The 12231-nt window shown below is 41.2% G+C and overlaps 1 protein-coding gene across 4 annotated transcripts in view; it reads right to left on the bottom strand.

Annotated features, from left to right (window-relative positions):
• PHEX (phosphate regulating endopeptidase homolog X-linked) overlaps nucleotides 1–12231 on the bottom strand; it is a 209933-nt gene that overhangs the window by 41296 nt on the left and 156406 nt on the right. For all 4 annotated transcript variants that reach the window (XM_038587067.1, XM_038587065.1, XM_038587066.1 and 1 more), the window contains one exon: nucleotides 10610–10668. In XM_038587067.1, the coding sequence (XP_038442995.1) occupies nucleotides 10610–10668 (59 nt within the window). The remainder of the gene's footprint in view (nucleotides 1–10609; nucleotides 10669–12231) is intronic.

Below are 12231 nucleotides of genomic sequence, written 5' to 3'. Positions count from 1 at the left end.
GGGTGGGGTAGGGGGTGGCTGAGAACAGACTATCTTAGGAACTCCAGAGTCCTTGACTAGACCAGGGCGAGAACGTCTTAAAATAATTGTAGCAGGTGTCCCACAACCTTGCTAATTGCATCACCTGGCAATTTTGCAACCTATTCTAAGTTTGTTTATGGCAACTTTGGCTCATTTAACCAAACTTCTTAAATCTCATAGTAAATTTTATGAAGTAAAACCTTTTTGGAGTACATGTAAATATTCTTTTTAAGGTAGCTTATGGCGTCTCTTAAATAACACCTGTTCCACTCTACCCAAATCCAAGGATGCACAGAGATTATGGGCACAGCTAAAGGGCCTGCAGAGAGCAGCCGCCTTTGAGGCACTGGTAATAAACTGCTGCTCCAAGGCCACAGCCCATTGGGACGTGGCATTGGCAGGACCTGGGAACCATCTGACCCTCACTTCCTAGCTGTCCTCACATCTTGTAGTGTCTTATACTCTCATACTAGACGGAAACAATCTTCCCACCACATGGGTGAGGGTATGACATAATGAGGATATACCTCTAACATATCTATTATGCTCTTACCCTTTTCAGAGTGTGTTCACATGTCTCATTTCATGTAATTCTCACTTTTCTTATGTAGTACCAAATAGCATGGGGTGAAGATTAAGAACATGCAATCACAGACACTGGGTTATATTCCCAACTCTGCCATTTACTAGTTGTGTGGTCTCTGGGAAGTTACTTAGCCTGTCTGAGCCTTAATTTCCTTTTCTTTTTTTTTTTTAATTTCCTTTTCTGTAAAATGGGCCCACAAGGCCAAGCTTATGGAGCTACTGTGAAGATTGGAGGTAACATATGTTAAAGTCTCTATCACAAGGCTTGGCATATTAACAGCTCTTGGTGAAGAGGAACTGCAGAGAACAATCATAGTCTCCATTTTATGGGAGTCCTTGCAAGCATCGACGGATAAGTTAGGAAACCAGCCCCTGTATTACTGCCACATGGTTACCGGAAGCAATCTTTTGGGATTTAACTTATCCACTCCCTACTCTCATCATTGTCACTGCCTAAATTTAGACCCTCTCCATCCTTCTCTTGAACTATCTGCCAAAATCCTAAGCAGTCTAAGTGATCTCAATCTTTTCCCTCTCCAAAGGATGCCATGAGATTTAAGACAAAGGAAACAAAATTTAAATGTCTTGCTTCCCAAAGAAGATGAGACTAGCTCCCTGTGGCCTGTTTCTCAGAGTGGCTTACAAGGCCCTCGTCTACCTCTTCCATGTGTCATCTCCCACCATCTTCTCCCCCATATGCAGCCTATACCCCAGCATCTGTGCCCATCTCACCATCCTAGGGATCTTCTTTGCCAGGCTGGGCTGTCACCTTTGCACCACCAGCCCTCCTTCCTGCGTGGCCCAACCTCCCTTATTTGCCTAGAAAATGTCTTTTTTTCCTTTCAATACCTATTCAAACGTCATTGTCAAGGGATTGTAAAGGGATCTCAACTCCCCCAGATTAGTTACCCCTCCTCTGCGGCTCCCACAACAGCAGAAGGCACACCCTTCTGCTGTACACTCACCATGTCTTATAAATGACTGGCCACACTTCTGTCTCTCCCAATTTCTTGAAAGTAAGGACTCTTAACAGCTAAGATTTATTAAATACCTACTAAAAACCAGCCTTTCACTTACTGTATATCCATTATCTCCTTTCATCTTTATGACAACTCTACATGACAGTCACTTCACTACTATTACCTCTATTTTACAGGTAATTATACTGAGGCTTAAAGATGTTAAGTCACTTGCTGAAGGTTGCAAGTTATTAGTGGCCAAGCCAGGATTCAAAATCATAGTCCACACTCTTAACTACCACAGTATACTACAGCATACAACCTAGCAGCAAACTCAGGATCTAGCAAGTTGTAGTGTCTCTGTTAGTTCTCTCTTGATGAATAACAAAATATTCCAAAACATAGTGGCTCCAAACAACAAACACTATCTCACAGTTTCTCAGACTCAGGAATTTAAAAACATCTTATATGGGTGATCCATCTCAGGGGTTCTCATGAAGTTGTTGTCAAGATGCCAGCTTTGGCTGTGGTCGTCTGAAGGCTTGGCTGGGCTGGAGAATCTGCTTCCAAGATGGTGTGCATACATGGTACTGGTTATGGGCAGGAGGCCTCCGGTTCTTCACCTGTGGACCTCTCCACCAGCTTCTTGAGCAACCTCATGACATCCTTGCTGGCTTCCTTCCAGGGTGACCCATCCAAGAGAGCAAGGCAGAGGCCACAATGTCTTTTATGAGCCAGCCTCGAAAGTCAGACTCCATCATTTCCACAGTATCCTATTAGTTACAAGAGTCAGCTTTATTCAGTGTTAGAGGGGACTACTCAATATTGTGAATGTCAAGAAGAAGAATCATTGTGGGATCCACAAATACTAAGGGAATAAACGGGAAAAATTCCTAAGAATTGCTATGAGTGTCAGAGTCTCTTCCAGATAATGCGAAATTTGGATTCGTTGATTACTTCAGTTTCCTCCCTTTTACCTCCAAAACCATGGAAGATTATTCCCAAATTGTCCCCAAACAGAGTGTCAAATGGATTCAAGGCTTCTCTTTCATTAAATTCTGCTAGAGGCCACGGTGAGTATTTGCTAACTTGGCTTCTACTTGATGGTTTTAGGCAGAGTCAACAGAGTATAAGAAATTCTCTTAGTTTGAAATATAATCATTTCCTTAACAGCAAAACAAATCTATGTTTGATTTCAGGATTAAAACTATAGTTTGATGCCAGCATAAGCCCAGCCTCTGGTCAAAGGCTTATCTTCTTCAGCAGAATGTCTGTGATTAAACTCGGAGTAACCAAATCCCTTGTGTATTACAACAAAGATAATAGTATCATTGGTTTTAGCCCTTAGTCCTTGCTTGTTTTCAAGCCAAGATTTTATTTGCTTAAAATAATTCCTTAATATGATTTAAGACATATGAAGATAAAAACTAACATTGAAATGAAGCATTTTACAGATACACATTGATACTGAATACAACAAATGAATTTTATTCAAAAGACCAGTCTGTGTTAGTAGAAATGAAAGCCAAACAAGAGCTGTTCACTCTACCACCCTTTCACCCCTAGTACCACAACCTGATTCGATCCAAAGTAGTTTGTAAACTGGGTCAGAATACTCTTCAAGTCTCCCTGGATGCCAAGTACTTGCAGTGCTCTACACCAGGGGCTGGCAAACTACAGCCCATGTAAATAGTTTTACTAAAAACACAGCCATGACTATTTGTTTATGAACCGTCTATGGCTGCAGTGGCAAAGGTGAGAACTGACAATAGAGAATGTATGGCTTGCAAAGGCAAAAACATTTACTATTTGGCCCTTTACAGAAAAAGTTCACCAATCCCTGGTCTATACCTCTGGAGGTTTGGCCTGATGTAAGCTATTATAAGCCCAAAAAAGTGTACGCATATTATACGTTGTTATAAAAATTTCTATGGGGGGAGTGAGTGTTACTGTTTACATATCATATCCATATAGTAATAGCACAAATTTTAATGGTGGAACACAATGAGACTCTACACTTGTATCACCCCTGCGACCACCAATCGCACATTTCCCAAATCAGGAAAATGTTTCCGGTGCCCCCTCACAGCCAATATCCCCAACAGGGGCAACTATTGTTTTCAATTCCATCACTTAGATTCAGTTGCCTCTTCCTGAACTTTTTATGACTGGAACCATACAGTGTTTCGCTGAGCATTAAGTCAGCGGCATTCTTACAGATTGTAGCATGGAGCAGTTTACTCTTCCTTGCTGTGTAATATTCAATCATATGAATATACCACAATCTATCTACCTATTCTTTTCATGGACATTAGGCTCTTTCCAGGTTTTTGCTATTATGAACAAAGCCCCTATGAACACTCGATGTTCACGTGCTTTGGTGGGCACCCAGATTGACATACTTTATGAAGAGTGGAATTTCGGGGTAACAGGAAGTATCAACAAACTGCCAAACAGGTTTCCACATTGGTTGTACTTTTAAAAATACATATAAAATACTGCCTGAATTTAAAAGTCCTTTGAGAGGGGCACCTGGGTGGCTCAGTGGTTGAGCACCTGCCTTCGGCTCAGGGCGTGATCCTGGAGTCCCGGGATCAAGTCCCACAATGGGCTCCCTGCATGCACCCTGCTTCTCCCTCTGCCTGTGTCTCTCATGAATAAATAAATAAAACTTTTTAAAAAATAAAATAAAATAAAAGTCCTTTGAGAGCCCAAGTCCAAAATCTGCACCACCACCATCACCACCCCCCGCCAGTTTTCACAGCTGTTCATCCTAGGGATTCTGGGCGTGCTGGTTTTATTTATTTATTTATTTATTTATTTATTTATTTATTCATTCATTCATTCATTCATTCATTCATTCATTCATTTATGCATGCTGGTTTTGGATACACAAACCCTCACCCCAGTGATGTGCTAGCACTTTTCAAATTCATCTTGTTCCATCCTCACCAAAAATGCTAGGTAACCTCAGTGTCGGGCAGAAGAGGATAACAAGGGCCAGGGCCATACAAGTAAGTCAACGGCACACAAGGTTGGCCCTGTTTCCCCACAGTGAGTAGGAAGACCACTCGTGCAGTTATCACAAAGCTGGGAAAGCACAAGCCTAGGCGACAATAACCCCAGATCCTTGTTGTCCTCTTTAACCACCTTATTGGTTCAAACATTAAATTCTGCAACAGCTCCTCTGCAGAACTCCTCCTGTAGCGGGGCTGAGGTCATTATTATGTTACACCGCACTCTGTGTCTGAAGACACTGCTACCCAGCTTGACGAGGGTAGAAAAATAAGAAGCTCCACCACCCTGCAAAATTCGAACACTGAAATATGGCCACAGGTCATAGGGTTTCAGACAAAGGCATGAGTTTGCAAGCAAACAAAAACCAAACAAAACCAAAACCAAACCTATAGGCTCTTGTATTTCCTACTCAAGTCTCTACTGTGAGCGGAAGCAGACGTAAGTGGCATAAATCAGAAAATGATAACGGGAACTGAATGAAATTCTCATAAATCACGTTACTAAGTATAGTTACATCTTAGATGTGAAACTCAATTAAACAGATGGCCACATGCTGTCAGAATCAGCCCCTAATCAATAAAGATGTTCATTTCAGAAAATCACCTCAATTTTTCACTTCTTCAGTGAAGGAAAAAGAAGGCAGTTGGGGGTGTGGGCAGGGCCGGGGTGGGGGCGGATAGTGCCAGGAAACCCAGTGGGGAAATGTCTAAAAAGGAACTCCACCTGTCTTAATTTGTAGTCCAGAAAATCAGAGGGGAGAGAGAGAGAGAGAGAGAGAGAGAGAGAGAGTCACCCAAAGGATTCCTTGTCATCTTGCCTGGGAATGTAATTTACAATGAGAGCAAGCACTGGTCATTAGGAAAATAGAAACAGCTTGAATCTCTTAATTAAAACACTGCTTTAAATTGTTCATTTCAAACCCCTCTGTTCATGAGCTTTCCAGAAACCACTGGGTTACCCTGAAAGGGCTACTTCTACAGTAAACCTGTGATAGGATCAGCTCTTTCCAGACAAGAAAAAGGCTGAGCAGGGGTGAATTCCAGAGGCAGAATATTTTTAGGGATACTTAAATCCCCAAAGCAGCCATAAGCATTCACTGACATTAGAAAGTGAGTGTGGGAAGAATCTGTGAACAATCTATCTCGATGCCACTAGATTGGGGAAACAAAGTCTACCAATGCCAAGAGGTGATAAAAATAAGAGATGATGAAAACACTCCTGTACTCTGGAATACTCTTTGCCACCCATCCAGTGTTATCTGCTAAAGTTGAGCATTTGCATGCCCTACAGGCCGGTAATTCCACTCCTAGTATATACACCATAAACATTCGTCTCAGGGGACATGTACAAGAATATTCACAGCAGCAACACACTCTTCATAATAGCAAAACCCTGGGTGGGAGAACACATAGGTCTGTCGACAGATAAAGTCTGTAGTATAGGTAAATAATCTGAGGTACAGTCAAGCAATGGAACATTATACAGCAGGGAAAATGAAGATCCCATTGCCACATGCTACATGGTTGAATCTTAACAACATGTAGATTAAAAAAATGAAGTTGCTTTAGATTGCATGCAGTATGATAACATTTTATTATGCTATAAAAATAAGTAAAAATAAACTAATGGTTTAACACTTATTTTAAAAAGAAAAAACCATAAACATGATGATCAGAAAAGTAGTTACCTCTATGGTGAACAAGATGAATGGGATAGGGAGAAGCATGGACAGATGCAGCGATTTTGGGAATGTTCTAGTTCTTGGCTGGGTGGTAGGTTCAGAGGAATATAATTTATATGTTTTAACATGTTATATATATTCTTCGGCATGTACCAAATATTACATAATAAGACATTTTCTTTTAAAGTAGATAAGCACTGAGGGGGGCACTTGACGGGATGAGTACTGGGTGTTATGCTATATGTTGGCAAATCGAACTCCAATAAAAAATATACAAAAATAAATTAAATAAATAAATAAATAAACCCATAGGAGCCAGTCTAGTTGAAAAAATAAAATAAAATAATAAAATAAAATAAAATAAAATAAAATAAAACAAAATAAAATAAAATAGATAATCTAGTCCAAATCCAGGAAGCTTCTGGACCCAGTTCTACGTTGGGCCCAATTTGACTCCTGCTGGTTTCTAGACTCTGTCTGGAAGACAGCCCCTAACAGAAAAGCTGGGGAGCTGAGATTCAGGCTAAGAGACAGACTTATCCATCAGCTCCAGAAACAGAGAGAACACATTAGCTCAAGGAGCTCAGCAGGCATCGGCTTCAATAATGAAAAGCAAGTTGAGGAGCAGGGTGATGCAAGATTCTGGCAGCAAACCCACAAGAGCTCCTCATGGTCAAAGCTGAACACGTTGAGCAACGAAATAGAAGATGATAGCATTGGATTAGAATCCACAGAATAAAATAAATATCCACGAGTAAATGGACAGTCCCTTCCTTACAACAGAATTCACATTAATATAAATGGAAGGAAAGAAATGGAAATCTACAGTGAGCAAACAGTGCAGGGACACTTGCTACATACAAGTTTTACTAATGGATGCTCAAATCAGTGAGTGAAAGACTGGGGAGAAACAGGATACAAATGGTCTCAGAGACATAGTTCCCAAGATATTTGCCACCTAATCAGTCCAGGGGAATAGCAACTTTATGGTGGGGCAACCCAGCAGAAACCACCTTCTCCACGTGATCAAGGGTAACATCACATCACCAGCACTAAGACACACAGCATAAACCTGATGATATTGATGCACAGTGGAGGGCACAACGTCACTTCCGCGACATTCATGCCCCAAATGTATTAATAAACTCCAGTCCAATCATGCAAAAACACTAGACAGGCACAAATTAAGGGACCTCCCACAAAATAACTGACCAGTACTCTTCAAAGCTGTCAAAGTCGTGAAAGACAAGAAAGACTAGAGAAATATTTTACTCTGTAGGAGGCTAAGAAGAAATGACTAAATGTAATGTGGGATCTTGATAGGATTCTGAAACCAAAAAAGAACATGAGTGCAAAACTAGTGGCATTTCAGTAAGGCCTTGAGTGTAGTTAATGGCGTTATACCAACGTTAGTTTTCTGGTTCTGATGTTGCTCTAGAGTTATATGTTGTTGGGGTGGTTGGCTGAAGGATATGTGAAAACTCTGTGTTCTAGTTTTGTCACTTTTTAGTAAGTTTAAAGGAATTTAAAATAAAAAATGGGGGAGGGGGCGCCTGGGGGAGGTCGGTCCATTAAACATCTGCCTTTGGCTCAGGTCACGATCCCAGGGTGCTGAGATGGAGCCCTACATCGGGCTCCCTGCTCAGTAGGGAGTCTGCTTCTCCCTTTGCCCCTCCCCCCCACTCACGTGTGCTCTTTCTCTCAAATAAATAAATAAAATCTTTCAAAAGTAAAATAAATAAAAAGTGGGGGTTTTTAAGAGAAAAGGACAATCTAAAGAATCTTCTATTCCTCAATAGATTATTCCAACTAATATTATAATTCATATATAATTTTTATTATAAATAACAGTTAAAATTAAAATCTCAAATATCTTGAGGCACCTGGGTGGCTCAGTCAGTTAAGCACCTGATTCTTGATTTCATCTCAGGTCATGATCTCAGGGTTGTGAGATTGAGCCTTGTGTTGGGCTCAGTGCTGGAAATGAAACCTGCTTAAGATTTTCTCTCTCTCCCTCTCTCTCTATCCCTCCCTCCCCCATTCATTCTCTCTCTCTTTAAAAAAATAAAATAAAATCTCAAATATCTTAAGTTCTTATGTAACATATGCAGCTTAGTTCACATTTTATAACTACATCAAAACATCATGGTGCACATGTTAAATATACACACTGTCAATTAGACCTCAATAAAGCTGGAGGAGAAAATAAAGCAATGGTATTTTCATGATAATAATGAGTAATTCTATAGTAAGGAGTGACATTAAAAATATCCAAAATATGTAACAATGTATTTGGTTATACAAATTAATGTAAAAATCAAAAATTACCACCATCTGCTTGTTTTTCTTCTCTTCCTTATGCTCTCAGACCAGTCCTTCAGAGACTGCCTTTCTCAAAAGTGGCCACAGGAGGGCGACTCTAAAGAGCTACGCCTGCTGGGAGTTGGCAGCCACAGCTCTGAAGCTGTCCTCTGTGGCCTGGGAGTCCTGCTAGGATGAGGGCCAGCAGAGAGGCTCTATGGAGGGTAAGGCAGGGTGCCTCACTGAGAAGGTTGCATTCAAGCCAAGATCTGAAGGATATAGGAGCACGAACCATGCAGATCACTTGGGGAATTTTTGAAGGCAGAGAGCCCCTGGTATAAATGCTTGGAGACAAGAATCTCATGTCCAAGAACAGGCAAGAAGCCAGTGTGGCTGGAACAGAGGTCAGATCTGCAGCAGTAAGAGGCCTAAGGGCCATTACAAGTGATCTGGCTTTTATTCTGAATGAGAAGGGAAGCTCATAACTGGTTCTGAGCAATGGGGGGAACTGACATGATTGTAAATCAACTTAAAATGGCTGCAATATTCTTATATTTAGAACAGATTGAAGGGGAATTGGGACAGAAGCAGGGAGGCCAGCGAGGAAGCTCTGACAGGTAACCAGTGAGGAGGATGGGGGCCTGTGGCCAAGGGTGGCAAGTCATAATTTATAAGTTCCATCACCCACATTCAATGAAGTGCACTGAGATAGGCTTAAAACCATGAGATTAGAACATCATCCCCAAGCAAGGGAGTGAAGATCAAGACCAGAAGAGGTGCAGGAGGGACAAGAAGCCAGCAAGGACTGGAGCAGGGGCGGCACACTCACCCCACCACAGGTCACTGCCAACCTGAACTCAAATGTTTGTCGTTCCCATGAATGTCTTCGTACTTTCACTACAATAGGATACACCTCTAGACAATATATACAAGTGTTTTGCACGCTCTTCCACTTCTGAATACGGTATCACACTCGGCATCTTTTCCCCAGTTGTTTTTTTCCCCACGCAACCAATATTTGTGAACTTTATCTGTGTAAATACATATTGCTCCAGGTCATTCATTATTCACAGCTATCTGGAATTCCTTTGGGTGAACACGGCACATTTGAGTCACATTCCGGCAGAGGGACACATAGGTTAGCCCCCTTGTTCTGCCATTATAAACAATAGTCTTATGAGCATTCTCACGTGGGCCTCCTCAGGTGAGACCTCTAGGGCAGCGGTTCTCAGGCTATGTCAGCCACCCGGAAGCCTTAATAAAATAGATTTCTGAGCCTCATGTCCAGGGTTTGCGAGCAACAGATCTAAGATAGAGCCCAAGAATTTGCATTCATAACAAGTTCCCCTATGATGCCATTGCTATTGGTCCCAAGACCACACTGAGAGGCACAGCACTAAGACATATGCCAGGAGTGCAAATGATAGTCACAGACACGCATGGACATCCCCAGCTTTTCTAGGTACTGCCGACTGCTCTGCAAAGCAGGTGAGCCAATTTACATTTCCACCAGCGTAAGTACGTGCTGCCAACACTTGGTGCTGCCAGATGTTTAATTTAATCTGATCTTTAATCCTTTTTTAAATTTATCATGGCATTTATAACTATCTACTCAACACAAGTAAATAAAAGTAACTTAAGACTCTCCTAGGGTCAATCGGAACATTTCCAAGCTTTTCTTTATAGACAGTCCCTCGGGTTCTGTCGTGAGCCCAGCGGTACCCACTTATTTTTCCCATCAATCCGAGAAACAGACAAATCATTTGGACAAAATCATTAAGACCATGATGAAAGAAAAGTGGAAACTTGCTCCTCTTCAGTGCCAACTGCAATGTGGTTTTATTTATTTGTAGTTTTTTTGTTTGTTTGTTTGTTTGCTCAATAAGATGAAGGGAATGAGGAAAATCAGGCATATGGGGAAAGACACTGAAACTTCCCTCATCAACATAGCTGATCACTTATGGAGGGAAATAAAGAAATCATAGTCAGGGAAGGGTTCCTTCTATTTGTACCAGGTTAACAAGGAGACAAGCCGGGTACTCACGAATCTGGTTGGTGGAGGCGCTGTAGAAGGCATTGACAGTCGTTGGATTCGTAAACCACCTGTAGAAAGAGAAGCAAATACCACCAGGCAATCATCATTATCTAGGCAGGAGAGCAGCAAGAATGAACACAATGTGGCAGGATTTATTAGCAAATAACCAGGGAACAATGGGGAAGTGGGGCACATGGCCAAATTATCACCTCAGTTTAGGGTTATTGCTCTGTTCAATGAACAATCCCATCCTAAATTGAACAGGGTTCAATGAGAATATATTAACGTGCCTGGTCATTCACTGTTACTAACTTAATGGAAAAAGTATCAGTGCTTCTGAAATAGCTTTAATGAGAAATTCTAGACTCTGAAGGGCTCTCCCCATAGACGGAAGCAGCAACAAGCTGATGTTCAGCAGACCCTGGTCAAGGAATCCATGGGACAGCTAAGTTTCTATGCTGCATCACCTCTGAACTGTCCGTTACAAGTTTTAGATTGATGACAACACAGAAGCCCATGTCAAGAGACATGATTAAAGCATAACCATGCTACCCAGGGGATGTGTCTGCTCCAGTAGAGTGTTCACTAATTTAAGCACCAAAAGATGTCATGGCTCATCCTTGCCTCTATCACTAAGTAGCTGGGTTGTGTTGGAATAGTTGCCCACCTTCTGGGGGTTTGGTTTTAGCTCTAAAATCAAGGTACTGCATTAAGAGATCTTGGGAGTACCTTCCAGCTATCAAGAGTCTACATTCCATTTGAAATGCAGAGATTACTTATATCAGGGCTTGGCAAATTTTTTTCTGTAAAGAGTCAGATGGTAAACATTTAGGCATTTTGCAGGCAAAGAAGCAAAAAATCAAAGATGTTACGTAGGTACTTGTACAGTAAGAGAAAAGCTTCCACAAAATGTTATTAATGAAATTTAAAATGTAATAACCGAGTAGAATTTTTTTTAAGACAGCCTGTTAATGAGAAGAGTGGAATTCTTTTGAGGCAGAATAACATTCTGCTTAATTGGGATTTAAAGTTAGTGCTTCCTGTCTTAAATCAACTGCAAACATTTATCTCTAAAATTCACCCTGAGCTCACGGGCCGTACAAAAACAGGCATCAGCCAAGATTCAGTCCAGAAACTGCAGCATGCTGGCCCCTGACTTAGGTGCCTGTGAGTTTCCACCCTTTGTGATAAAACCCAAGTAAACTGTCTTAAGCTAAATTATTCAAAAGAAATGCATATAAATCCCCTTTCAGAACAATCCTTTTACTAGTCTATATCTAATAAAAGAAGTATGACAAGCTAATAATTTATGTCAGGCTAATATGAAATTGGTAGGAAATCCAGGTGTTGATTCTTGTTGACCCGCACATACCATCTCCCTATAAAGAAGTCTATGAATAGGTCATTCTGTTATTATCATTAGTAGTAGTAGAGGCAGCAAACATTCACTGAGCATTCACGATGCCCTAAGGACACCTTATTCCTAGGGTTTTCTTCCCCAAAGCAAATATAAGGAATTACTAACCTATCTCATGGATGAGGACAGTGAGACTTAACAAGCCTTATATACCTGTACAAGTTCTGGTCTGAACTTCAAACCCAGTTCTCTTCAGCATTATATTATACTGGAG

This window comes from Canis lupus, chromosome X, assembly GCF_011100685.1.
Source record: "Canis lupus familiaris isolate Mischka breed German Shepherd chromosome X, alternate assembly UU_Cfam_GSD_1.0, whole genome shotgun sequence".
In the NCBI taxonomy this organism is placed as follows: Eukaryota; Metazoa; Chordata; class Mammalia; order Carnivora; family Canidae; genus Canis; species Canis lupus.
Note: the sequence above shows the minus strand (reverse complement) of the source record. Positions and strands in the feature narration are given on the sequence as shown.